Raw genomic sequence first — 24567 nt, 5'->3', positions numbered from 1 at the left:
CCCCCCCCATCCTCCCTCCATCACATACGTACAGGGCGCTTAATCGGCCGGATCGCATGTCTGCCATACATTTTTACGCGACTCACCTTACAGATCTCGGTATTGGTGTAATACTTCTCCGGCGGCGGTGGTATGGGCGGCGGGTTAGACGGGTATTCTTGGACCGCCGGAATTGGCCGGGCGAGATTGATCGCCGAGTTGAGCAGGAGCGGAATAACCGGCTGCACCTCGCCGATCCCTGACCCGCGTGCGAATCGGGAAGAAAATTCGAGTGGGTTAGAAGCGCGCACACGAATCGTCCGTTTCGCGGCGAAATCTCGCCGGAGACGGACTTTTCTTCTTTTCCTTTTTTTTTTTTTTTTTTTCGTAAAAAGTATCGAGCCAACAGAAGCCAGTGAAGCGTGTCAGCTGCGAATTTTGATTTTGTCTGTTATGTTAATCACTGTTATTATTGAAAATATTATCTATATGTTGTTATCGTGGTGTATTTTACACATGGAGAAAAATATTTAAGGTTACAGCAAATTTTGTCGTCAAATAAGTGGATATATATAGTGTTTCTTGAATGCTATTCAATGTTTTAGGAGGTGATCTTTTAGGCCACTTTGTGAAGAAAAATTCATGTAAACACACGTTCCTTTTTTTTTATAAAATGGCTTAAAAAGTCGATTTCTAAAATATTAGATAGTATTTAAGGAATATCCGATATGTTCATTTATTTGCTATGATAGCATAAACAGGGTATCTATTGCCTGGTAAACCTAGAATTCTCCGAGAATTTGTTTATCTCTGGAAAAATCGGGGAGTTTCAAATCAACACTTATCATCGTTTATAAACAAATATTAGTTGACTGAATTTTATTTAATAATCTTTCCCTCATTAAGAAGTACAGAAAACTTTGAAAATGATTTTACGACTAATACGATATTCAATATTGAAGACAAAAATGTCGTGTTATATACGATTTTGTTTAATCAAGATAGATATTTACTTTAATAGTTTTATCAAAATTGTACCGTTTATGAATTATTTAATTTTTTATTTGTAATTTTTGAAAGTGAAATTTGGAAATTTTATGCAACATAAAATGTTTATTTATTTACAGTCCTAACAGTTTCTTTCAAAATGTTTTAAATTTAATCGTTGAGACTCGAGTGATTCTTAATTTTATTTTATAATTTGTAACCTTTCATGAAGAAAAAATATTAAAGACTTTGCACAATAAATACATATTCATTTGCAAGATACATTAAAAAATACTTTCATTTTACCTAGAATTTTCAACAAATTGCCTGGAGAAAATGAGGGAAGCTTTCGGGAAATTTTTCGGATTTGAATAGATACCCTGACAAAATTTACTGTACCCTGAATTATATTTCCCTGTGTATTATTTTCATATTTTCTTTTATTATACACACCAATGGAAATAAACATCATCATTATAATAGATATATAATAGATTAATCTAACGTTAATTATTAAACCGTACTCTTTAAGAACCAGTCAAACGTCCTCATTGTAGTTTAGAACCCCCTTCAGCGACCCAGAAGCACAGAGTTCCTCACATCGCCGGTGAAGAGGATCGGAACTGCGACCGAAACGTCTGCTGGACTTTCGAAAAATCCTGTTCCGTGTTCGGACATTTGATTAAGCTACAATAATCAACGAAGTATTCGCGACTAATAGCTTGCGTTGTCTGTTCGCTTTCGGCAGTTCGATTTTCCGTTTCCACCTCACCGGGAGAGCGAGCGGCGAATTGCGTTCTCGACGGACGAACTCTCGAACGGGCCGGGTGGACAAGAGGCAGGTCGGTTTCGATATATTACGTTGTCATCGGGTCGTGTGCACCTCTCTCGCGGAGCTCTCTCTCTCTCTCGTCAGCTCCTGCCGCGGACCGCGCGACAGTTGCGCCCGACGTTCGACCTCGCGATCGCGCGCCGAAAAGGAGAGAGAGAGAGAGAGGGAAGACCGCCGTGTGCCGACGGACGTGAGTCTGACGGGGTAGGTACGGGTAGCGACAAGCACGGTGTTAGAGGACGGACTGTCGCTGCCGATAGTTAATTAATCAAAGACCTCCATCTAATTCGATTAAACAAGGTCGCGCCACGGCAAACAGTTTCTCTGTGGAGCCCCGGTTGGGGCCGGCCGGCCGACTGGCCAGCCGCTGTGTCCGGCAAGCTGTGCCAACTACGGGGAGACGCAGCGGAATAGTTCGCCCGACTATTCCAACTACGTGGTGTGCGGCCACAGCGCAAACCAAGCGCGGAGATTCGAAACCTCGGTGTCCCCTCCCTCTCTCCCGGCCTCCTTCGCCGAACGTCAGCCTCCCCGGTGGGAGGACCGTTAGAATTCCCGCGATAACACACGAAACTATCCGGGTGTCGATGCGGGAGCAAGTCGGCGCGTCGCCCGGCACGGAAGTGAAAACGTCTTCGGCGGAGATTGGATGCAACCGGGACGCCGATCGACTTCTGATATCCGAGAGAACTCGTGGACGCGCCGCGTGGACGGACTCGGCTGATTTCGCGGAACGGATCGATCATCGCGGGGGAAGGGGCGCCCGCTAGTGGGGAAAGCGCGTCCTGGAGCGCGGGTGACCTCGCCGATGAGGAGATTAATTCGCTCGATATCGCGGGAGCGGCAGCATGAAGACGGGACTGATGTTCTTCGCTGAGACACCGGTCCGTAGGAGGACTAAAGTAGGAGGAAACAAGGCCCATTATATCCTCAAGTCACTTTTATCGGCGGAAGCGTCTTAAGTGCGGCTCCTCGGCCAATCAGGCGGTTTCTAAGCCACTTTAAGAGGTAATTTTGTCAATAAAAGTGAGCCGAGAATATGGATCTTCGTACCCGAGTCGAAATTTTCATTTCACATTAAGCCTTCGAAAGTCTTCTATTTGCTCCTATTGTGCTCCTTTAATGCTTACAAGTGGCAGGTTATTTCCGTTTTCTCCGCTCGAAGATTTAACCCGGCTCGAAATTTTTGATTCTACGTTAAGTCTTCAAGTGGAGAAAACGGAAATAAGTTTTCATTCGTAGTCATCAAAGGAGCACAATTAGTGCTCCTTCAATGCTACAAAGGGAATTTCGTTCTTTGGAGTCTAAATTTTAGTTCTTCATTGAGTCTTCAAGTAAAAAAAGCGACAGTGATTTTCTCATTGTAGCATTAAAGGAGCATTAAAGGAGCAAAATAGGAGACGTTTGAACACTTAATGTAGAGCTGAAATAGATTTAAAGTGGGACTAAAATTTCGATTCAGGAATGTAAAATTTAAAATTTCCCCACGAGAGGTCTAAATTCCCCTTGTAGAATCGAAGGAGCACTAATAATGCTCCCTTGCTTAAGAGCGCGACCGAAAAAGAGGCAGAGATAAAACTGCGATTTGAGTATATAATATCGTTAATTTTAATAAAAATTTTTTTTTTATTAAACGTATGCAAAAAAGTATTTAAAAAACGTTGAAACAGAGACTATATATTTTGTTTCCTTTATATAGTGGAAGACACGTGACAACCTACCCTGAATACAGGTTCATTTGTTCCATTTGCACGATTTTGCTTAGAGCTAAATATCTTTTTTATTGCATTGGTCGAAGTGCCGGAATATAAAAATGAGTGCAACCTGCACGACACGTCGCGAAGTAACAGAATGTTTACGAGTTGAAAAATGGAAAGAATATGTCGATGATAATTCGCGAAGGATTAAATCTCGAGCCTAAATTCTCGAAGGAAGTCGGTTCGCGATATTCCACGTGCGTCCGTGAGCGACCGAACTCTAACGAGCGGTGTTCCCGATCGTTTTAACAGTCGTGCGACCGCGAATGTGCCAGGGAACGCCGATCCGCGGCTACGACGGCTCGAGCGTGTGCGCTCTTTTAATGTCGCTACCAACCGGCGTAATCCGTGACGGTTTTGTGCAACTGCGGCGTCGTCGTGGTGTAGGCGGCCGGATGGTACTGCACCGGCAGCGGGGGGCAAATTGGTCCCTTGTCCTCGCCCTCCTCCTGCACGGAGACCTGCGGCCGAATATCGAGCGTTATCGTTAATGCAGCTGACATTTATGCACGCGGCGGTAAAGGCGATATATCGTTGTTTCCCGCTTCTACTTTCTCGCCCTCTCATCCTCTTTCACTTCTTTCTCTCTCTCTCTCTCTTTCTCTTATTTTATTCAGATTACGGAAACGGACTCCGGTCTGTCCTCTATATATTTTCAAAAAATATTCCCAGAATATTTTCTGAATATTTTCTGAATATTTTCCAAATTAAAATATATATAATCAATGAGACGATAAAGTGAATCATTAAAAGCCAATGCATGGCTTGCTGTTATATTACAATAATTCAAATATATTAAAATAACGTTAATCATTTAAAAATATCGTTACAATATTCAACCTTCAAATGTTTCGATTCTTATTTATTTATTTTTCAATAAATTAATATTTTCAAAAAATCGCGCCTATTACAGGGTAATGCGGGGAGAGAGAAAGAGAGAGAGAGGGAGAGAGAGAGAAACTTTAACAGATCATTCTGAGTGAAAGTGTCATATGAACATAATTCTTATTCTCAATATATATAACACGTAGTTACATGAGTTCTAAAATAGCTCATTTTGAATATTTATTATAAAACTAAATCGTAAATAAACGATATTTGATAATTTTTCGTTTCGTTTTGATTTCTCATATGTCATTTCGCGTCAAGTATGCGATTTTACCATAATAATAGTGAAACTTAAAAACTCCCGTAACTACGTAAATATATTGAGATTGGAAACCATGTTCATACGACATTTCTTATTCAGAATGACTTCCGAACAATGTGTCCAAATTTCTCACACTCATTCTCTCCCTGAATCGGCCTGTATGATTTTCTATCACACAGGAAACTCTAAATATAAGCAGGATTGATCAGTATATCACCTTAATAACTTGAAGATTAATTCCAACGATATTGCTATGGAATCAAGAAGATTTATATATTCCAATTATTATATTCCAATTATACGAATTCCGCGTTATAATGATGTAACAGCTTTCTACGCGAATTTTACGCGACAACAGTGGAAACATATTTTCGTCGCTAATCGTGCGTACGAGGACGCACCTTGTCTTCGTCTTTAATTTCGCATCTTCTTTAGCGGTCGAGCGGCCAGCGTCCCAGAGCGCTCGATAAATAATGCATCCACCTATCCACCTCACTCCTCAGAATATTCATCGCTGGCGAAACGGGGAGGTACGACGCGGCTCCCAGGGGGTCGCGCGCATCTGGTTATTGTGCGACGCGGCCGGCTGGCCTACTGACTGCTGATACTGTCGTTATACTACATATCGCCGATCACGTAATTTTATTTTACGGCACTCGGTGCGCCGTCGTACAATAAACAGACGGTAGGCGGACGCAGGGACGGGACGGGACGCGGTGGAGCACGGACTTATTTTTATCATCGACGGCGAGGATAACGTCGGTAAACGGTTCCCTCGCCGAGACCCAGTGAACTCGTCGCCGACAGCTATCTCGGTACGATTCAAATTTCGATATCTCGTGGGCGACTCTCTCTCTCTCTCTCTCTCTCTCTCTTTTTCGTTTTCCAAATGTGCGAGCGGCATTATTAATCCTTTACGTTAGCATTTATTCGACGAATTTTAGGACGTATCTATTCAACGCTCGTAAGTCTTAAAACAACGCATTTTACATTTCAGTATCGATTAACACATTATGGAAATTAATCTCGCGTTAATTCCCGACACAACGTCTGTGTTACTTTTCACCGTATTTATTTCTTTACCCGGTGTGAAATTAACAGGGAAATTTGTACGGGCCACTTGGGACATATGAAATGGCGTTAAATTCAATCGTCCCTAAGGCTCCCTCGTCACTCTGAACCAACAATAAGATCCCGTCGGGCTGTGATCGACGACGGGCGCGTTCGGTTGGCGGAAGTGCGACGTCCGGGGGACGTCGTGCCGCCGGCGAGGGGTTAATCCCAGCGAGCGCCAGCCGATATTGGTTAGAGGTGTGCGCAATTATCGATGTGTTTTCTCGGGCGGGCGTTCACGCGCGATATGTTACACTCATCCGGGGAATGTAAATAGCGTTGGCGCGCGCGGCGGGAACAAGAAAGCCGGCGGATGGGAACAAGATCTCGCCGCGCTCTCCAGCTAATATATCACGCCGCTTTCACGCCCGGGAATTCGGCTTTTTGGCCTCGGCGGCGTGGTTAAAGAGGTGTTCTGCTGAAAACTCCGCCGCGTCGAATTTCCCGAATACCTCCGGCGAAGAGAGAGAGAGAGAGAGAGAGAGAGAAAGCAGTACTGTACCCGCCACCATCGCCGAGATACAGCTCGGCATTATCGTCGTCCCCGTCGTCTACGCGAGAACGCCGCCACGGCGGTTGCATTTGCGGCTCCCATTAGCGGGGATTCGTCATGGCGGCGCGGCCGTCGAAAACGCGGGCGTAAAACCGCGCCGGTAGCCACCCGTAAAGCCCTTATCTGCGCGTCACTTCCCTCCGACGCCTTTATCTCGCTTTTCACGAGGCCGTGCGGGAGCGAAAGCACGCGCGAGGAGGCCGCATGGACGGGGGCCGTCAGGCCGGCCGGGCGATCAAGTCCGACATGCCATCACCGTCCCGGCGCACCGTCCTTCTCCCTTTGCCCACATCTCAGGAAATTAACAGTTTTATTATAACAAACAATCCGGCCGCCGGATTTCTCTCTCCCCCCTTCCCCCCTTCCTTCGCCTTTCCGCCATTCCTTCCGCAGATATCGCGTTTTTCCACGAAGTTGCCGCGGCTGCTCGGCTATCGTCACGACGATAAGGAGACTCGCGAGCGATCGTAGAAGGAAAGGTGAAGGAAGGGGGGAGGGGGGCACGTGTAGGAGAAACGCGACGGAAGCTTCCCCCCCGCCCCCCCCCCCGGAGTCGCGATATAATATCCATTGATTTTTGCGTCGCCGCCGGGCTTCTCGGGGCTGACTACTCGCGGCCGAGGGGAGGAGGGTGGGAGCGTAGGGGAGGGTGTTAATTTCCGTTTAGGGAGCGTTAGAGGGTGGCAGACTGCCGGCGAGATGCTGCACCGCGGCCGTTAAGATAAGATAACCACTTAGCCATTGGGATTCTACGCGAATCTTCGCCGCCGCCATCACCTCTACTCCCCCCTGCCCCATCCTCTGGTTTGCACCGGTGTCTCACCCCCCGCGTACGCGCGTATGCAGCCGCAAGTGTGTATCTCGCGGTCGCAAGCCCACCGCCGCTTCTGTTCCTCCCTTTCTCTCTCTCTCTCTCTCTCTCTATCTTTCTCCATCTCTATCTGTCTTTCTCTTTCTCTCTCGGTCGTTCGCATTTCCGTAATAACGCGAGGAAGACACCCTTCGCCCGTAACGTCTCTTTCTCCATTAGGGCTATCTAAAGTCCTGCCGCGACTTCCCGCGCCTTTACGGGCATTCGGAGCGACGACCACGTCGGCGTCGACGGCTCGGAGCCTCCGTTGATCGGACGCCGAAACGATCCCGACGTCGCACGCGCGGCCGAACGACGGTTCGGCGGAGGTATTATTATTGCCGCCGGTGAGATGGTATCCAGTTCGCCGAACGACCTTGCTTATCGTCGCGAAAATAGTACACGAATCTCGGGTGTAACGACGCGATCTTCGTCGACGAAGAGGAAGGGGGGGCAAAGGGATCAGTCCGAGCGAACTCGTCGCGTGCTCTCTTCCATGCGAGGCCGATCGGAATCGTCGTCTGATCGGACGGATGTCGACGACGATGCAGGAATCGGGAATCGTATTCCGGAAATATCGCGAGTGCTAAACATGCCTTTCTATTTATCTGTTTATTTATTCATTCGTTTAATTGGAATAAGAGTCCATTTAATAATTAGGTCACGCTAACTTGAGGATTTTTTATCTTCCCTTCCCTGTGTCACAATTTTGCCACAAAATATTTGGCTCTTTTAATATTATGTGGCGTATATGAAATTGGCCCTCCCCGCCAGCAGATAGAATAAAAAAATTGCTTGTAACCATATTGCGAGTAATAATGATTAATCTGCGCAATACTAACTTTTCCTAAAATACAAATAATTTTTAGACACATAATGTCGAATTAATTATTTTATTTTATAATTTTGATCGGCAAAAGTTGTGTTTTCAAAAGAATAGGTATTTGAAAGTTAAAATTTTGATTATTAACACGAAATCATGCCAAAATTTAAAACTTTTCATCAAATGTAACCAAATGTGTTACACAAGTGCAAGTAAAGTGGATAACTATGTTTGCCAAGTGGATAACCATGTTTGCATCCATATTTATTTAAATCATACCATTTAATGCGACGTTTTAGGAAAGAGGAAATTATACAAGGTATCTTGTATAATACAAATATTTTATACGAGATTAAGATATAAGTTCCAGTATGTATAGATCAAAATGCATGTAAAAAAATAAGAAAGAAATTAGTTTCTCACGTTTTTAGCAACATCATGCGATCTAGTTTATATCTTTGTTGTAGCGTCTGAATTTAATTCTAAGTAGTTTTTTTTAATTGAGCTTAACGTATAATATCGTTTCAATTTCACAATAAGGAGAGCATGATTAGCGATCGCATGAGCAGTACTCACAGCCAGATCTCATATTTCAAGATCGTCTCGAGTTAATTTTCAGATGCTATACGTATCATTTCATTGGCTACGAAGCATCCGAAGATGAACCTGAGATCTTAAATATGAGAGCTGACTCAGAGATACGACTTAGTAACAGCAGTTAAATTTCATTAGCTAGTTCGAACTTCGCTGTCTGCATTGCTAAAAGTTGGCTATTAGGGGTAAAATGTATTTGCTACGCGGTGCAACTTTATTAACTGAAATTATTAGCATAAGTAACTTAGGTTGGCTAGCTGTGCTCTCTCTCTCTCTCTCTTCCTCTCTCCCCCTCTGGTTATACTATATATGAGTATAGACAATATGAAACATGTTTGTATCAACTGACGAAGTGTAGTACCTAAAGTGGTATAGCATCTAAAGTGATTAACTCACGATCCAGAGATCGTCTTGGGTTTCGAGTCCATCAATATTAAACATGTTTTCAGATACGTGTTTTCAGATATAGCGCTAAATGAAGTAATAAATAGCTAAATTTCAGGCAAAATCAGAATACGCACTAAGGGCGGCTCCTGTTAAAAAAAGCAACAAACTTTACGCGATAACAATGGCTATGGTAAAAAAATTTCCAATCGAGAATGCGAACGCAATTTGTGCAATCGCGCTATCATCCAGTCTAGCCAATATTTTCCGTCGTAGCGTCCACATTCAAACAGCCGATAAATTTAGCCGCGGCAGCAACGACATTAGCTGTCCCTATCTGAAAGAAACATTTTAATTATTTTCTAATCCATTTTAATTCCTCATCCGAGTGTACCGCCCAGGGCGATCGCGAAATACGCTTTTCTCATTGTGACATTCAAACGAGGTTGTACACAAGGCTCTCGCATAAGAAAAATAAAACTCAGAATTGAATGCTCCCCGGTCTATGAGTACGGAAAAGGGCCTCGGGTCGAGCGAGCTTCGCGACATTCGTCGTCGTCAGGGCGCGCACGCGCGCGACTCTCGACTTTTATCACCGTGAGATAACCGGGAGGTTTATTCTCGTGTCGTTGGTTTAGCGTGAAATTTCTCTCCCTCTCCTCTTCGTCTTCCTCTTCGTCATCGCTCTTCCCCCCGCTTCCGTGAAAAAATACTCGTTACCTGTGCCTCTCGATGGCCGGGCGGAAGGGACGACGGGCGCTACTAAGAATTTATTAATACACGAAGTTACGAAAGCACCGTCGTGTTAACAGGGAGCGCGCGCGCGCGCACGATATCTAGAACGCCCTGAAATAACTCACTTATTTTTAACGACGGAAAATAACGTCACTGTAAAAATAAACAACTCGCCATCGGCTATCTCATTATGCGTTTTTCACCTCGCGGGTTTCTCTCTCTCTCTCTCTCTCTCTCTCTTTCTCCTCTCCTCTCGATGTATTGTCTCACAATTAAACGCGGGTTTCAAACGCGGAGAATACAATTGCAATGTTTTCACAGGTAGCACAGGCTATACGCGCGTACGTGCGTCCATCGCTCTTCGGTAGTTGAGAATTATCCGCCGCGTTTCTCCGATAAAACACACTTTAAGGTAGTTGGTTCGTGGGTTTTCAACGACGATATTAACGGGACTCTTCGTCTAAGTTGATTATTTACTGAGAGAAACATACTTTCTTGTAACTCTATTTAACTATCCAAGTGATAAACGTTAATTTCGAACGCGAGAAATTCAGACAAATATGTACATAATATTGTACGGACACGAAGATGTTATTTATTTTTTTATTCCTCCTCCTTTTTCATACTTTATTTATCCACTTTACTTGCACTTGTGTAACACATTTGGTTACATTTGATGAAAAGTTTTAAGTTTTGGCATGATTTCGTGTTAATAATCAAAATGTTAACTTTCAAATACTTATTCTTTTGAAAACACAACTTTTGCTGATCAAAATTATAAAATAAAATAATTAATTCGACATTATGTGTCTAAAAATTATTTGTATTTTAGGAAAGGATAGTATTGTGCGGATTAATCATTATTACTCGCAATATGGTTACAAGCTATTTTTTTTTATTTATACGTCAGTTCAGCTAATAGAGATGCACACATAATAGAAAGCGAGATAAATATTTAAATATGTATGTACGCTACCAGACATGAAAATTACTTACTAACCTGAATAAATGCTAAGATTATTTGGGCTTCGGTAGTTTAAGTAAAGAGAATACGCACACGACTGTAATTACTGGTTTACTGCAAGGACTGAATATCTCAGCTTCCGAATGATCAATCGTTTTCTAACTTCACATACGTGATAGATAGAGCATTTCCATCAAATTGTGCAACTAAAATTTGAAAGGATTCCTAAGAAAATTGTCCGATGAACCAACCTGCCTTGATGAGACAACGCTCGCCGCTTAGCCGACCGCCGACGGAGAGATCGAAGCTCCGCAGCCGCTCCGAGAGGGAGATTTCTATCGACTTCGGAATTGACCTCGCGCGCGAATATCCCTCTTCATTGTCGACGCTGCGAGCGGCACGCGAAATAATTCAGTAGCTTTTCTTTTCACGTATGGTATATCAATCGACCGCGCAAAAAGACTACATACGGCGTCCGCGGGAGATTCCTCTCCGCAAATCCGGACACGTTCGATTGATCGGGAACGCTTTTATCAGCGTATCAGTCGCGTTGTCGGAGACGCCAAGAGGGAGTTTCTGCATCTCTCTCTCTCACTCGGCATATTTTTTCTCTTAAGTATAAGTTTTGGTATTCCGAGCGGAATATCGCCACGCGCGAAATAAATTACCGACTCTCTATGGGCAGAGAGCGAAAGAGAGAGCGAGAAGGAGATAGAGAGATAGGCGGGGGAAGAGAGAGAGAGAGAGAGAGAGAGAGAGCTTACGTGCGCACGTTCCGCGGGATTTATCGAAGCGGCGTATTTGTTCAGAGATATTGCGTGTTTACCCGCATACTAATCGTGTATCGAGTTCAACCGCGATTACGAGATCGGCAAACGATAGCCGTCGAGTAATCTCTTAACGAGGTCGCTGAATTAAAGGTGCGTTTAAATCGAGTGGATTATTGATAATTTACGTGCACTGGTTACTGTCGATTCGCCCCTTCGCCAGCACGTGAAATTCGATCTCGCCGTGGGAAGAGAAGTCTCCCGGTTCCTCTCTCTCTCTCTCTCTCTTTCTCTGCTGTTCATGCGATTAAGACGCAAAATATTGGATTGTGTCGAATGCGGATCGCTGGAAGCAGAACGCTAAAATTGTCATTCCGACGCGGAGAGATCAAGTTGCGACTCGAGTTCGCGCAATGATCTTTTCATCGCTCTTTTCTCTTTTCTACTCGCGATATCTGTTTGACCCGTAATTATATTAAATTTTCCAATGCTCAGACATGTTTCTATTATCGAATAACAGTTTTCGTATTAATCTTAAAATAAAAATAATCAGAATTCCAACATGGGATAAAAGTGTCTTCTCGAATCTCGAACATTCAATCGTAATATCTAAACACTTATTTCCGTGAATTTCTTATACAACAATTAATTATTTCACTTATCAATGTGTGACGGAGTTGCAATTTTCTAATTCTATTGATACTCGTAATAAGAAACAATGAAACGAATATTTGTAAGACTAATAAAATTATTCTGAGAATAATAAAAATGATTGGAACAACTTTTTTTAGTTAAAATGAGGTATAGTAAATATATATTTGAATTTGTTGACTCTATGAAAAATTCATTATGTAGAAAAGAGATGTCCGGGCATCGGTACATTTGCTTCATGAAACTGTTCGCGTATTAAATACTTACTGTGCGGAAACCGATATCCGATTAATTTATTTTTAAACATTCAAATTAGAGCGAAATCGAAAATGAAGAGTAATTTATTTGCACTCTCGGAAAACAGTCTGATCTTTAATTCACATGTTAATCACGCGGCAAGATTCTCTTTGCGACTGGCTTTTAACACAACGTTCTCTCCCGTACGGTGCTCTTTTTTTCAACCATCCAGAGTGGTAATTTCATTCCGGAGGTTTGCAAAAGTTGACCGGATTTTTAGCCATGCTTCGTTCATTAGCAGTAACGGAACAGTACGGAGGTGCCATGTTTAATCAAAGTATCCACCGTCGTTAGCCGGCACTTCCCCATCGCCTTTCAAGCGACGGCCCGACCCCGCGTTCGCGAAACTCGTCTCGCGGGCCAATGAAATCCAACGCAACCCGCCGAACTTTTGCGAGCCCCTAATAGAAAACTGTTAACCCCGTTAACGCGGCCGCCGGGGCTGCGGGGGNGGGGGGGGGGGGGGGGGGAGCGGCGGGAGACGATAACGACGTGAGATGAGAGGCGGAGCGGGGGAGCGGGGAATCGAAATCGCGAGCGACGGGGCTCGGTCACTCGACGAAATCCCAGAAGTGCCGCCGAGAAGATTCTCCGGGGCACAAAACGATCCTCCATTAATTAGCGCCGGAGTGCTTTTTGCCATTTTCATTACCATGAGTACATCTTCGCCTCTTTTCCGCAAAAGCTGTGCGACCCGTCGTCGCCGCCGTCATCGTCGTCGTCGCCGTCGTTCGGCTGTTTACACATTTTCCGACTCTTCCCTTTCTTTCTTCCTCTCTCTGTTCGTCCGAAAGTGCCTCTCCCGGCCGTTTCACTTGCGTTTCAACGTTTTTCTTCCCTTCCTCTTCCCTCCCCCCCCCTCTTTCTTTCTTTTTATTAATTTTTCACTGACCCGCTTTCAATTAACGCGACTCGCCGTCTTCTTTCCGCTCGAGCGCACTCGGTCGGTCGGATGGCGCGGAACGCCGTCGCTCGGATATTATAATTAGCACGTCCGCTCCGAACGAGAGCCGTTCTCCGTGTTTTCACTCGCCCCGAGTGGCCGCGAGACCCTTCCGCGCCTCTTCCTCGAATGACAACGACGACGACACGGCGATATCCTCTCACCGCGGCCGAGAGACTTCCTGCCGTGCCCCGCATCCTTTCGTCCTTCGATCGAGCTGGCGCGTTCGCGGTTTAAACGCCCTCCCCTCCCCACACTCCTCGATCGCCCATGACGGATTTAACGGGTAATCCCGCGGGACTATCTAACTGAGCGCACAATGCGCACGCACGTGCGGGATTACAACGCGCTATGCGCCCGTGAAAGATAGACAGAGAGAGAGAGAGAGGGAGGGAGAGGGGTAGAAAGAGAGAGGAAGGGGAGGAACGGGCGAGTTTGTTGCTTTAAATTAAAATAATCTGTTTTCGCACGGCCGTCCTTCATATCGCGGGAACTCCCGGGCTCTGAAGTCCGGTAATCGCATTCGCGCGCTCCACTTTCGCACGAGAGGGTGCGGCACTAGGCTTCCCTCTCGGTTTCCTTCTCCCGTGCGACTGTTCGTCGTTTTCGCGCCCTTACAAGCTGAGAAAAAAGTGTTTTTAATATTTGCAACCGTAAGCGCACAGCGGAAGAGCTGTTGAGTCGGGGAGAACCGTTTTTACAGAAAGCGTTATTTCAGCGTCAGCATGAAGAGATACTGTTAAAGACTGCCAACTGTGGGCAAATTTTCACGACTATGAAAAAGACCTGGAGGAGCTTAGAGATAATTGGAGGAAACGTTGATTATTTTTAGTCGTCTGATGTAAATATCCGAATTAAAGTGTAATAAGTATTAGTTTGATATAATTCACGATCATCTCGATATGTTTCATTGATATGTAAAGAAGAGTGAGAGGACGATTTGTTGGTTTTTCTAAGCACATAATAACAAATAACGAGTGGGTGGCTAAATTAGAGGCTGTTAATAATAATAAATAATCTATCGCAGTTTGACTTCAAGCTATCAACAGTAGGTAATAAGAAACGTATTTTGGATGCATTCGTATATATGCAGGGTGACTAATAGGAATATGTTGAAAGTAAACAGTTGTATATCCCCTCCCAAATGTCGGCAGTTGTTTCACTGACTGGAATTCGCTATCTGAGACCCGTCAATTTCTTTTGGATCGTTGTATAGACCGGCTTGCGAGTGCCAGGATGGACAGTTTTATAATAAATCCTCAAAATGTGTCCCCTCTGAGTTTGAATGCATGCATTGCACCGACGAGCCGAGGAATCGTACACTCGATATAGCACACTATTCATATAAATTTCATATAATGCATTAATAATTCTTCGGTGTAATTGTTCACGGGTGTTTATTTCAACATTGCGCACTGCTTATTCCGAATTTTCAGAGGTCACTCCCTACCAAGCATGTGATGATTTTACTACGACAGCGGCAAAATGTGAAAACTTCTGTAACTACATAAGCACCGAGAGAAAATGATCTATGTTCGTATGACATATTTACTCAGAATGTACTCCCGAACAATCTGTCAATGTTTGTTACACTCGTCCCAAATCGTATTCGCGTCGAAAATGACTGTATAATTTTAGTGGCATTAGCCATTCTCTTCTCTCGGCGCAAAACTGTATTCGCATAATCGGGCCGCCCGATAATGATAAATTCGACGAGACCGAATGAAATAACGCTCGTCCGAACACGGTTCCGCGCATAAATACAGTAACGCAACGCAACGCGCATACGCTGATTTCTACGACAATGACGCGAACGATACATTGTGTATCAATCACGCCGCGCTGTAACACGCATATATAACACACACGGGTGCGGTGTCACGATTCGATGTAATTCCGCTCGCTAATTCTATAAGTAGCACGAGTCGCGCGGCCGACCGAGCGGGCGAGCACGCGGACGGGTCGCTTACGTAAATTGAATAATCCCCACGCAACACGAAATCTGGAGCAAGAATTCGCTGCATCGTAAATTCCCGGATAAAAAGGAGGGGAAAAAAGAGCGCAACACTTTGCGGAGCTTTAAGCGATATACTATCCCGGCCGCGCGCGCTGGAGTTTCTCCCTCGACGTTTTAAAGCGGACCGATGGAGAGAGCCGCGCGCTCGCGAACCGGAGCCGAAAAAATGCGACAGGCTCCGCGTCCCATAACCCTTCCGGACGAGATAGGACGATCGATGTGTGTGCGTGTTATGTCATTCGCGGAACAAAGTTTACCTTTCACGGTTTACCTTTCACCACCGCGTGATTAACACGTCGGAGGCGAGAATCGACGTCTTCAGTTTTTCAAGCGTCCCACAAGCGGAATCGGTTTACGGAGAAGAAAGTGTCCGATATTCGTGACTATAAACACGAAGAGAAAGAACTATAATCGAGAACTGTTTTTGTAATGATTGTTATTATAGTTTTGTAATAATCGATATTATAGATTATTAATAATAATAAATACATGCACATATCTTTACACGGAGATAAGTGTCTAAGGGACAGAAGATATCCGATGGATACTAATAACATACTAAAATGAATTGAAATCCTTCTATTTAAATGAAATAATAAATTTCTTTTTTCAAGAAAAACCACGGTTTGAAGAAAATTAGCACTTTTTCATTTGAAAAAAAATTTCTTCTCACGGCAAAAACATGGAGAAAAAAGTGCTAGATTTAAGTCAATAATTACTCCAACATTTCTTAGCATATTTTTACTTGCACATATATATATATATATATATCCGGTTCGCAATATGTCGCGTTGCCCATAAATCGTTTTCCCCAGGCTACGAGGACTACAGCAGGAGGAGGTGGAGGAAGAAAGTAGCGCGAGATCGGTTTCGCGAGGACGGGACGCGAGCTCGATACCGACGGATGGAGGTGCGCGTGAAAAATGGCACGCCCGGGCGCGAAACGAGTGTGGCCCTCGCGATCGATAACGAGAAGCCGCTCGGTGATTAATAAGTTGTAGCGCGCAGTCATAGAGAGATTAATTAATTGAACGCCGGCGTAGACGATAATGCAGTATTTAACTGAAGGGATGCAACGAGTAATTACTCTATAATAAATTGCTGACTATTTGATTAATGACGAGAGCAAAAGAGGGAGAGAGAGAGAGAGAGAAATCGAGCGGTCTCGGAAAAGAGAACGGGCGAAAGGGCGACAGAGAGAGAGAGAGAGAGAAAGAAGGAAAGACGAAGTCCGTTTGGGAACAGCCACCGGGGAGGAAAAGTTCGATGTTTTCCATGCGGTTAAGTGGCCGGCTCCGCGTCGGCATCGACGAGTTTCGGCGAGTTGGGTCAGGTGTGCGAGCGGAATCGGCAGGACGGAAGCGGCGGCGGAAAGGTGGTCGCTCCTCCTGCTGCTTTGCGAGCTCCCCCCGCGCCCCCCGGCTCGCTCGATAAATTGACAGCGGCTTTTCCTATAGACGTAGTCTCTCGGCCGGCGACGAGGGTCGCAGGTTGCACGAAGGGCAATAGGGTCATTTCGTCGAGGCGGGGTGGCTGGGTGACCGGCTGGCTCGCGTAACTTCAAGACGGGACAAGTAGCAGGTGGCTAATGCCGAGGATGCGAAGCCGGGGGGTGGAGAAGATCTCGGCCGGTGGGAAGGTCGGGCGAGAAGAAGACGAGAAGAAGTGGAGGAGGGGGAAAAGAGCGTTCTCGGGGTGTGTATGACGCCGGTTAGCGGCGGGCGAACGACGAAGATAACGCACGTCTCCCCGATGAAGACGAGGACGACGACGACGAGGAGGAGGAGGAGGACGACGACGCAATACGACCATCCCGGCGGCTCTTTTAATTAAGTGAAGTCAGCTAGACTGGTCGGGCGCGCGTCGGTTCTCTCCCTTCTTCGCCTCCTCCTCCTACTCGGAGGTGGCTGGTAAAAACTTAGCCGGGGACGATATCGGGTTGTCGAAGAATATCTTGAGTGATGTACGGTAAAGGCGGCTGGGAGACTCCGCACGCGTCTACTGGAGCTTCCAGCCAGGACTTCGGCCACGGAGACATTATAAGCGCATTTACGTCTTCGTTCCCGCCGTACGTTAGTACGTCGGGAATTATCGGGCGCATTTGGCTGCTCAGTTAATTGGTTGACGTCACTTAATATACTAGGCTACGGCGAAAGATTTGTCGTTTTTCCGTTAAATTGTCGTAGGAAGCTTGGGTACTCCTGGAGGAAAAAATATCTTTCAAATAAAACATCTTCATTCTGTTTAGTACTAATAACAATATATTTACTTATATTATTAATATCAATGTTTTCACATCGGGAAAAATCTTTCTCGAATGAGAAAATATATGTTTGCTTAAATCTGTAGATTTTCATGAAAGCAGTGGTTTATCTTATTCTATCAGGTGATTCTAAAAATTTGTGTAAATATGTTATTAGTGTCTACTGAATAAATATCTTTCTATTTTTTAGATATTTTTTTTCTTCGTGCATTAAAAGCAAAACAAGAGATCCTCGTAGTATGTCTGAAAAAATTTGAAGCCGACGTTGGTCGAAATAATTAAGCCCTCGGGATTGAATAATTTCGTCTTCTATTTTACTTGACAAGCATACCGATAGAATCTCACTAATATTATAATCATTTCAAAAATATCTTATTATTTCAACCCAAAAAATACTAGTAGCAATGTATATGAAAGGCTACCATCGACATTGTAGTAACACTTACTAGAAAAATTATTCACCTAATTATAATTTTTTCGCTTAGGCGATTACAATACAATCAAACAAATTTTTTCTCAAAGCACGATAAGCTTTTTGTATCAATTTAATTTTCGACGATTCTCGCGAGATTAAAACATTTCGTAGTATTTCGTCGGGAACAAAGAAGAAGAAAACAATGACCGGAATTACTTCGGAAATTAGCGAAATAAAGATGATCGTTCATGTACGGCGTTGACGCGATAACGATGTGTTGAATAATTGAGGCCGAATTCTCTCGGAGCGCGCGATAATCCCGTGCGATAATAAAGACACGATCCGCGCGCCCGACACGGTTTTTCGATTCGCAGAATGTCCTTTCACTCACTTCATTAGTCAGCGTTAATAACGAACACCCGTTGAAATATTTCCAGCAACCAATTAGTTCCCGATAGCTAATGTCGCACTTGCGTCCTCGCCGAGTCTTCAATTTGTTTCGATCGGTTGTTAACATCATTATTAATCGTCGACTGTCGTACGTTTCTCTAGTCGCCCCCGCACCGTGCAAACAGCCGAGTTAGGGAAGAGATACCCAAGAGAGAGAGAGAAAGAGAGAGAGAGAGAGAGAGTGAGAGAGAGAGGTGTAGGGGGTTGCAAACTCAACTGTCTGGTACTCATTATTTCTCATCGTTCAGCAAGTCGTTAATTACTGTCTTCCGCTATATCCCGAAAAAGGGTGGGTGAACGGCGGAAAGAGTAAGGGAAGGAGAGATAGAGATAGAGAGAGAGAGAGAGCTGTTCATTTCTACAGACGAACTTCGCTATTAATCCGACTAGAACAACAGTGGCTTGGTAAACATACGTCAAGTTTCTTCACTTCTTCCTTCCTACCTGCCTTCGTTTCTTCTTTTCTCCCCCTCTGTCCACATCGACTCCCTCCTTCTCTAGCTCTCTCTCGTTCTCAAGTATCAACTTTCCGTCCGATTCTCGATTCTCCGTCCTCCTGCCTCTCTCGATTCTCTAACGGTTTTATTCCTCCTCGTCCTCGCTTTCTCGCCTGCCGCAAACGACACCACTTCTCGATTTCCACCCTGCTCCTGGGCACCCTGACTCGTTATCCTCGCGCGAGCGCCCCGGTCGTCTCGCGAATTGCCGCTCCGATTTCGCGTTTGGACAATAGCGGAATGATAATCGAGCGTAAAACGCGCGAGCACGCTTTTCCCACCGTCCGTCCGTCGGCTTTTTGTTCCCTCTGGCGCCTCCCTTCCGCCCTTTCCAACGTATCTCCGCGTTATCGTGGCTGACAAATATTTTTCTCGTATGGAACGACCCCCTTTTCGATACCGGGTTAGCAGCGCGCATAAGTACAGAGAGTAAGAGAGAGAGAAAAAGAAAGAGAGAGAGTGAGAGAGAGAGAGAGAAAGTGGAGTTTGTCCGTTATAAACCGTACATCGTGGAAGTCGTGCGAAACTGTCTGTCGGGCGACACGGAGGAAGAGAGAATGCGAGGGAAAGCGAGGGAAAAAGAGAGAGAGAGAGAGAGAGAAAGTGAGTGAGAGAAAACGGTGGATGCGCGACGTTAATAATTCTCGTTGTTCTGTAGGACAGGAGTCGGGGCGGAATTTACGAGAAAGTTAGACGCTCGTCCGCGTTAGTACGAGGTGCGAGGCCGAAACGTCTCTTTTCGCCGGGAAACGTTTTCAGCGGCGAGAGAACGACGACGGCGACGACGACGACGATGTTGACGTCGAAATGCGCGCGCGAATGTCGGCGAGAAATATCGCCGTTCGTACACTCGCGAGCGAAGGTATTCTCCCGTCGCTCTTCATTTTTTCCCGCTTGTTTTCACGCTCTCGCGGAACGAGTGCCGTGGTGGGTCGCGTCGCGCGTGTAAAATTCGCGCGCATCAGTACAATCGAGCCGTTTAATCGCGCTAATTGCCGCTACATCGGCGTCACCGTCCACCTCCGTATAAATACGTAGCGGGATTAATTCGCGCAAATTGCGCTCGGTTGTTAATCGCGCGCCATGAACAATCTCCGAGCGTCGTCCAGCGCCGTCCTTAATCGTCGCGGCGGTCTCGCCTCGCGCGCATCCCCGCCGTTTTAACTCTCACCGCCCATCTGCTCTAGAATTTTATATAATCCACCTGGTCTCGTCTCTTATAATTACTCATTTTACGTTAGAAAGAGAGTTTTCGATATTTAAATAAAAAGTTTTTTAAAATATATTTTCAATATATAAGATATCTGCGATGGAATTAATAATTCGAAATTGCACGTGGTTATTTTCAAAATGATAGAGAACTTTTTCGTTCACTTTAACCCGTCCTACCTTCACACGATTTACCGAAAAATTCGGACACCCTGTGTAAACGTTTTTCAAAGTCAAAAGTAATAAAAAATACAAATATTGCTACGGAAATAACTACTCATTACCTTCGCATGTTAAATTGGAACATGTGAAACACAAATTACGTATTTCGGTACGTTCTTTACATATAAAAATGCAAATTCTCTTATACCATATATTTTATTGTATTTTATTATTTTTGATTTTGCGTCTACATGATGGATTAATGCTTGTAAAACTACACCGAAACATTAAAAGCACACTATTACGTACAAACTTCCTAGAGTCAAAATGATAAAAATGTAAGACACCAGTCTTACATCTTTTACAATTAAAAAAATCTGTAACGGTATAAGAATGAAAATTGCTGAAAACTAATAGCATAAAACGTGAAAAAGGAAACATCTCTAGGAAACATCTCTCATCTGAAAGCTAAAAAGAAATAAAAACGGGAAACATCGTCGTTTTTAGGTGCGTGGGGGGATCAAAAAAGACTCCAGATGGGTGGCGAGAATTAAAGAAAATATTTGATCGCCGCGTTTCCCTCCCTTCCTCTTCGTCCATCCTCTCTCTTTCTCTGCCTCGGGTTCTCTCGAGTTCTGCAGGCGTCTAAACCGACGTACGTAATAGGTACGCAGGTATAAGCTGTTTTGCACGATTGCTCAAAAGCGCCGTAGAGTGACCTGGAAGCGCAGAGCAAACAGATGCGCCTGTTCGGTTTATTAGATCCGGAGACGAGAGTCTCTGGCGTCGAAAGCGGGTCGGTAGTGGCGCGGAGAAAAATCGCGAGCGAAGGGCTGAGATCGCCGTGGTCGTTTAATAAATCGGAGGCGCCGAGATAACACGATCGCCGTCGCGGAAAGGAGGAAGGAAGGATCGTTCGGTGTCCGGTTGCCAGACCGCGCCCCCAATTCTCGTCCTCGTGCTCGACGACGCGCGATGATTCGAGAGCTGTTGGCTCGTTTCGTAGATTCTAACGAGTACTAATATTTTTCAGGTTCTCCACTATTCCTATCTCACAATGGAAATAGCCGGGCACGATCCATATTGAGAGGAAAGTGGTATTTGTGTGCAACAGCGCGCACTTTTACCGGTTTTTGCATACTATCTTTGTATTTTTATAGCAACTGTCACTGTAACGTTATAATTACCACATTTTCGTGGGGGCGAGAATAAACATAATTAACGCCGGAAATAACTTATCCAGTGAGATTTCACGCTTACAAAGTAATAAGACCAACTATTCTTTTCTCTTAGCTGAGATCTCCATTCTTACTTGCGCTCCCGTCGCACCGGTCAGACGGTTCGAGCCGAAAACTGAGAATACTCGCGTCGCCAACAACAACATTGTCACTCGTCGAGTGCGCGGTGTTTTCGACACAATGCTGGACACCGACCTTGAGATGATCGCCTTGCTGATCGTAGAAGGTCGACGGCGCGAGCGCGGCCTTGAGCCTGCGGTTCCTGTAGAAGATGAATGTGATCGCTGCGAGCAGCATGACGATCACGGTCGTCAGGATGCCGATCACTAGACCGACGAACTGCCTCGATTCCGGCTCCTTGCTCTTATCTGGAACTGAGAAACGGACATATGTGTGTGAGTGTGCGCGACCGTCCGCGCCTACACGGTCCCGTATATACTCGGTTAAGTATGTACCATATACGTACATAGGGTAAATACTTACACATATACACACACACACACACACACACACATATATATATATATATATATATATATATATATAGTAAACAGATGTACCCGTCATGTTCGGGAATACGGAGGGAATCGATTAGCCGAACGATTAACGGTTACATCGCAAGCTCAGTGATCTTGCACATTGTCACTGGCTTACAGCGCGCTCCAGAGGCAATTTACATTAATTAATCGTAACGCCGAGAACGTTAGCCCTGCGAGGCTCCCGGGGGGCTGCTTTTTAGCATGCGATCGATTAGCCCGAGTGTTCCATCAAATTCGACCGTTCGCTGTCTCCTCCCGCCGGCCGATTAATTTCCGCGGCGATTAGACGACATTCGCCGGCGTGTCTCCGTGGCGAAATTCCCCCTCCTCCCTCCTTCCATCTCTCTCTCTCTCTCTCTCTCTCTCTCTCTCTCTCTCTCTGTCACGTTTTTGTCATTTAATTAACCCACACCCGTCGTTATCGTTAGAATTATTGGAATCTGATTGGAATCATTATAGATGAATCGCGCAAATTAAAGTGAATTAATAGATAAATTAGACGGGGATCAATTAAATCAGAACTCATTATCGATCGTTAGAATCCGTGATAAATTGTCCCAATTATCAGAAGCTATCATTACCGTGCGGTCGCATCGGCAGGGGGGCGGCTTGCGATCGAGCGCGATCTTGGCGGGGTTAATTAGAAAATTAGTTAATTGCTTCCGCTATCGCGAATCCTCGCGCGCGCGCGCGCTCACGATGGAGGGCCGACGGTGAGGAGGACAACGACTGTGTGTTTCGGATACAGGAGGTGGTTGAAACGCGGCAGCGATAACAACGACAGCGGCCCGTGGCCCCCGGGGAAACAAAAGAGTCCCTGCCATTAATAATATTTCGACGTGGCGCCCGCGCCGAGCCGGCGCGACGGACAGCTGATCCGCGCGTGTACGCGATAGCGCACTCACTCGGCCATGACGCCGCCTGATGCATCGAGCAACACGATCTATCACCGCGGATAATACCGGGCCGAGGTAGCCTCGCATAATGCACGATGGAACGATAATGATGATTGCGTTCATCGCGCAGCTTGTAACCGGATCACGGTTGATCAGTGCCCGGTTGAACAAAAACAATATCCGCTGATAACTTTCGCACTGTCGCAACCCGCCGGCCAGCCGGACCGACCGCGAGTATCTTTCTATTTTTCGAATCAATAAAGGTACGCGAGAGGGGGGAGGGGGGAAGGGCTAAACGAGTCATCGAGGAGAGACGCGCGAGCGTCGCTTCCTTCCCGGATATTTTTTCGCGCGATAATCAAGGACCGCGATGTGATCCGCCCCCGGAGGACGATCTCCGAGAGAGAGGGAGAGAGAGGGGGAGGAAAAACATTTACGTCCGCGGGTTCGAACGTGAGCTCTAACGTCTCACTTGCCCTTCTGGGGCACGAATAACATCGGGGGGTGTCATCGTGCGAGGTCATCGAATCGGCGGGTGACCGTTGGAGAAAAATGAGAGACAAATCGACGCTTCTGTCATCGTCCTAGGACACTTCCCCCGAGGATGTATCTTAGTATTCGTTTGTCATTACTGTGGTATTACAGTATAGATTAGTAATGAAAGATAAGAAGAAAGAGGAAACCAAGAAAATGTGTACTTATCATCGCTGCAAGTCGCAGTTTTTTTAAGACGCGTATTAATTAATTATTCCTCGAAAATTGTCTCAAGTGAGATTTCAGACTTAAATTGGGAGTAGATGAGGGGTTTTTCAATCGAATACTGGCGGAATATTCACCCTTTTTCTGCAAAGTTTATGTCTTATTGATCGCACAGAATTATAAATGTTTCAATACTTTTACACGGTAAAAATGCGTGTGAAAATGAATCGGAGCATTGCTCGGTATACAACGAAAACGATTGGAAATTTCAAAATTGACATCTCTAGCTGTCAGTTAGCGTAAATATTTACCTGATACAGAAATCCTGCAGCTTGTACGTGCCGAATGTGTCAATACTCCGATCAGGAAAATTTCAAAGAACATCTTTATACCTTTTCAATCCAATTGAGAGGCCTAAAAAGTTACGAAAAGCTTGCAGAAAAATGGTTATACATCTTGGTTAAATTTTCCGTTAGATATAGTAAAACGGAGTAGTGCATCGCGTTCATATATATATCATATATATATCACATTCACATTTCAAGGATCGCCCCTTACATTATCGATGATCATCAAATTCGTCATCGACTTCGGCATCCCCTTAGTAAATAAATTAAACAAGGCCGACACACATTATTGACTCTCGTGTAATTTGACAAATATCGATTATTATAGACGTCACAAAATTTAGGCGAATATTCACGCGCAATTCGAGACGATGTTATCCCGCGATCTAACAAGGAAATCTCGATTTTCGCTTTTAAATACGAGCTACCGCGCTTTCACGAATACAATTTGCATGT

At 45.1% G+C, this 24567-nt stretch overlaps 1 protein-coding gene across 1 annotated transcript in view; it reads right to left on the bottom strand.

Annotated features, from left to right (window-relative positions):
* LOC106749403 (discoidin domain-containing receptor 2-like) overlaps positions 1 to 24567 on the bottom strand; it is a 325440-nt gene that overhangs the window by 38004 nt on the left and 262869 nt on the right. Inside the window, exons 11-13 of the mRNA XM_014628805.1 lie at positions 21826 to 22004; positions 3893 to 4016; positions 87 to 238 (exon numbers count right to left, since the gene is read on the bottom strand). Of these exons, the coding sequence (XP_014484291.1) occupies positions 87 to 238; positions 3893 to 4016; positions 21826 to 22004 (455 nt within the window). The remainder of the gene's footprint in view (positions 1 to 86; positions 239 to 3892; positions 4017 to 21825; positions 22005 to 24567) is intronic.

Source organism: Dinoponera quadriceps, unplaced genomic scaffold (genome assembly GCF_001313825.1).
Source record: "Dinoponera quadriceps isolate SergipeBrazil2010 unplaced genomic scaffold, ASM131382v1 scaffold3386, whole genome shotgun sequence".
NCBI lineage: Eukaryota > Metazoa > Arthropoda > Insecta > Hymenoptera > Formicidae > Dinoponera > Dinoponera quadriceps.
Note: the sequence above shows the minus strand (reverse complement) of the source record. Positions and strands in the feature narration are given on the sequence as shown.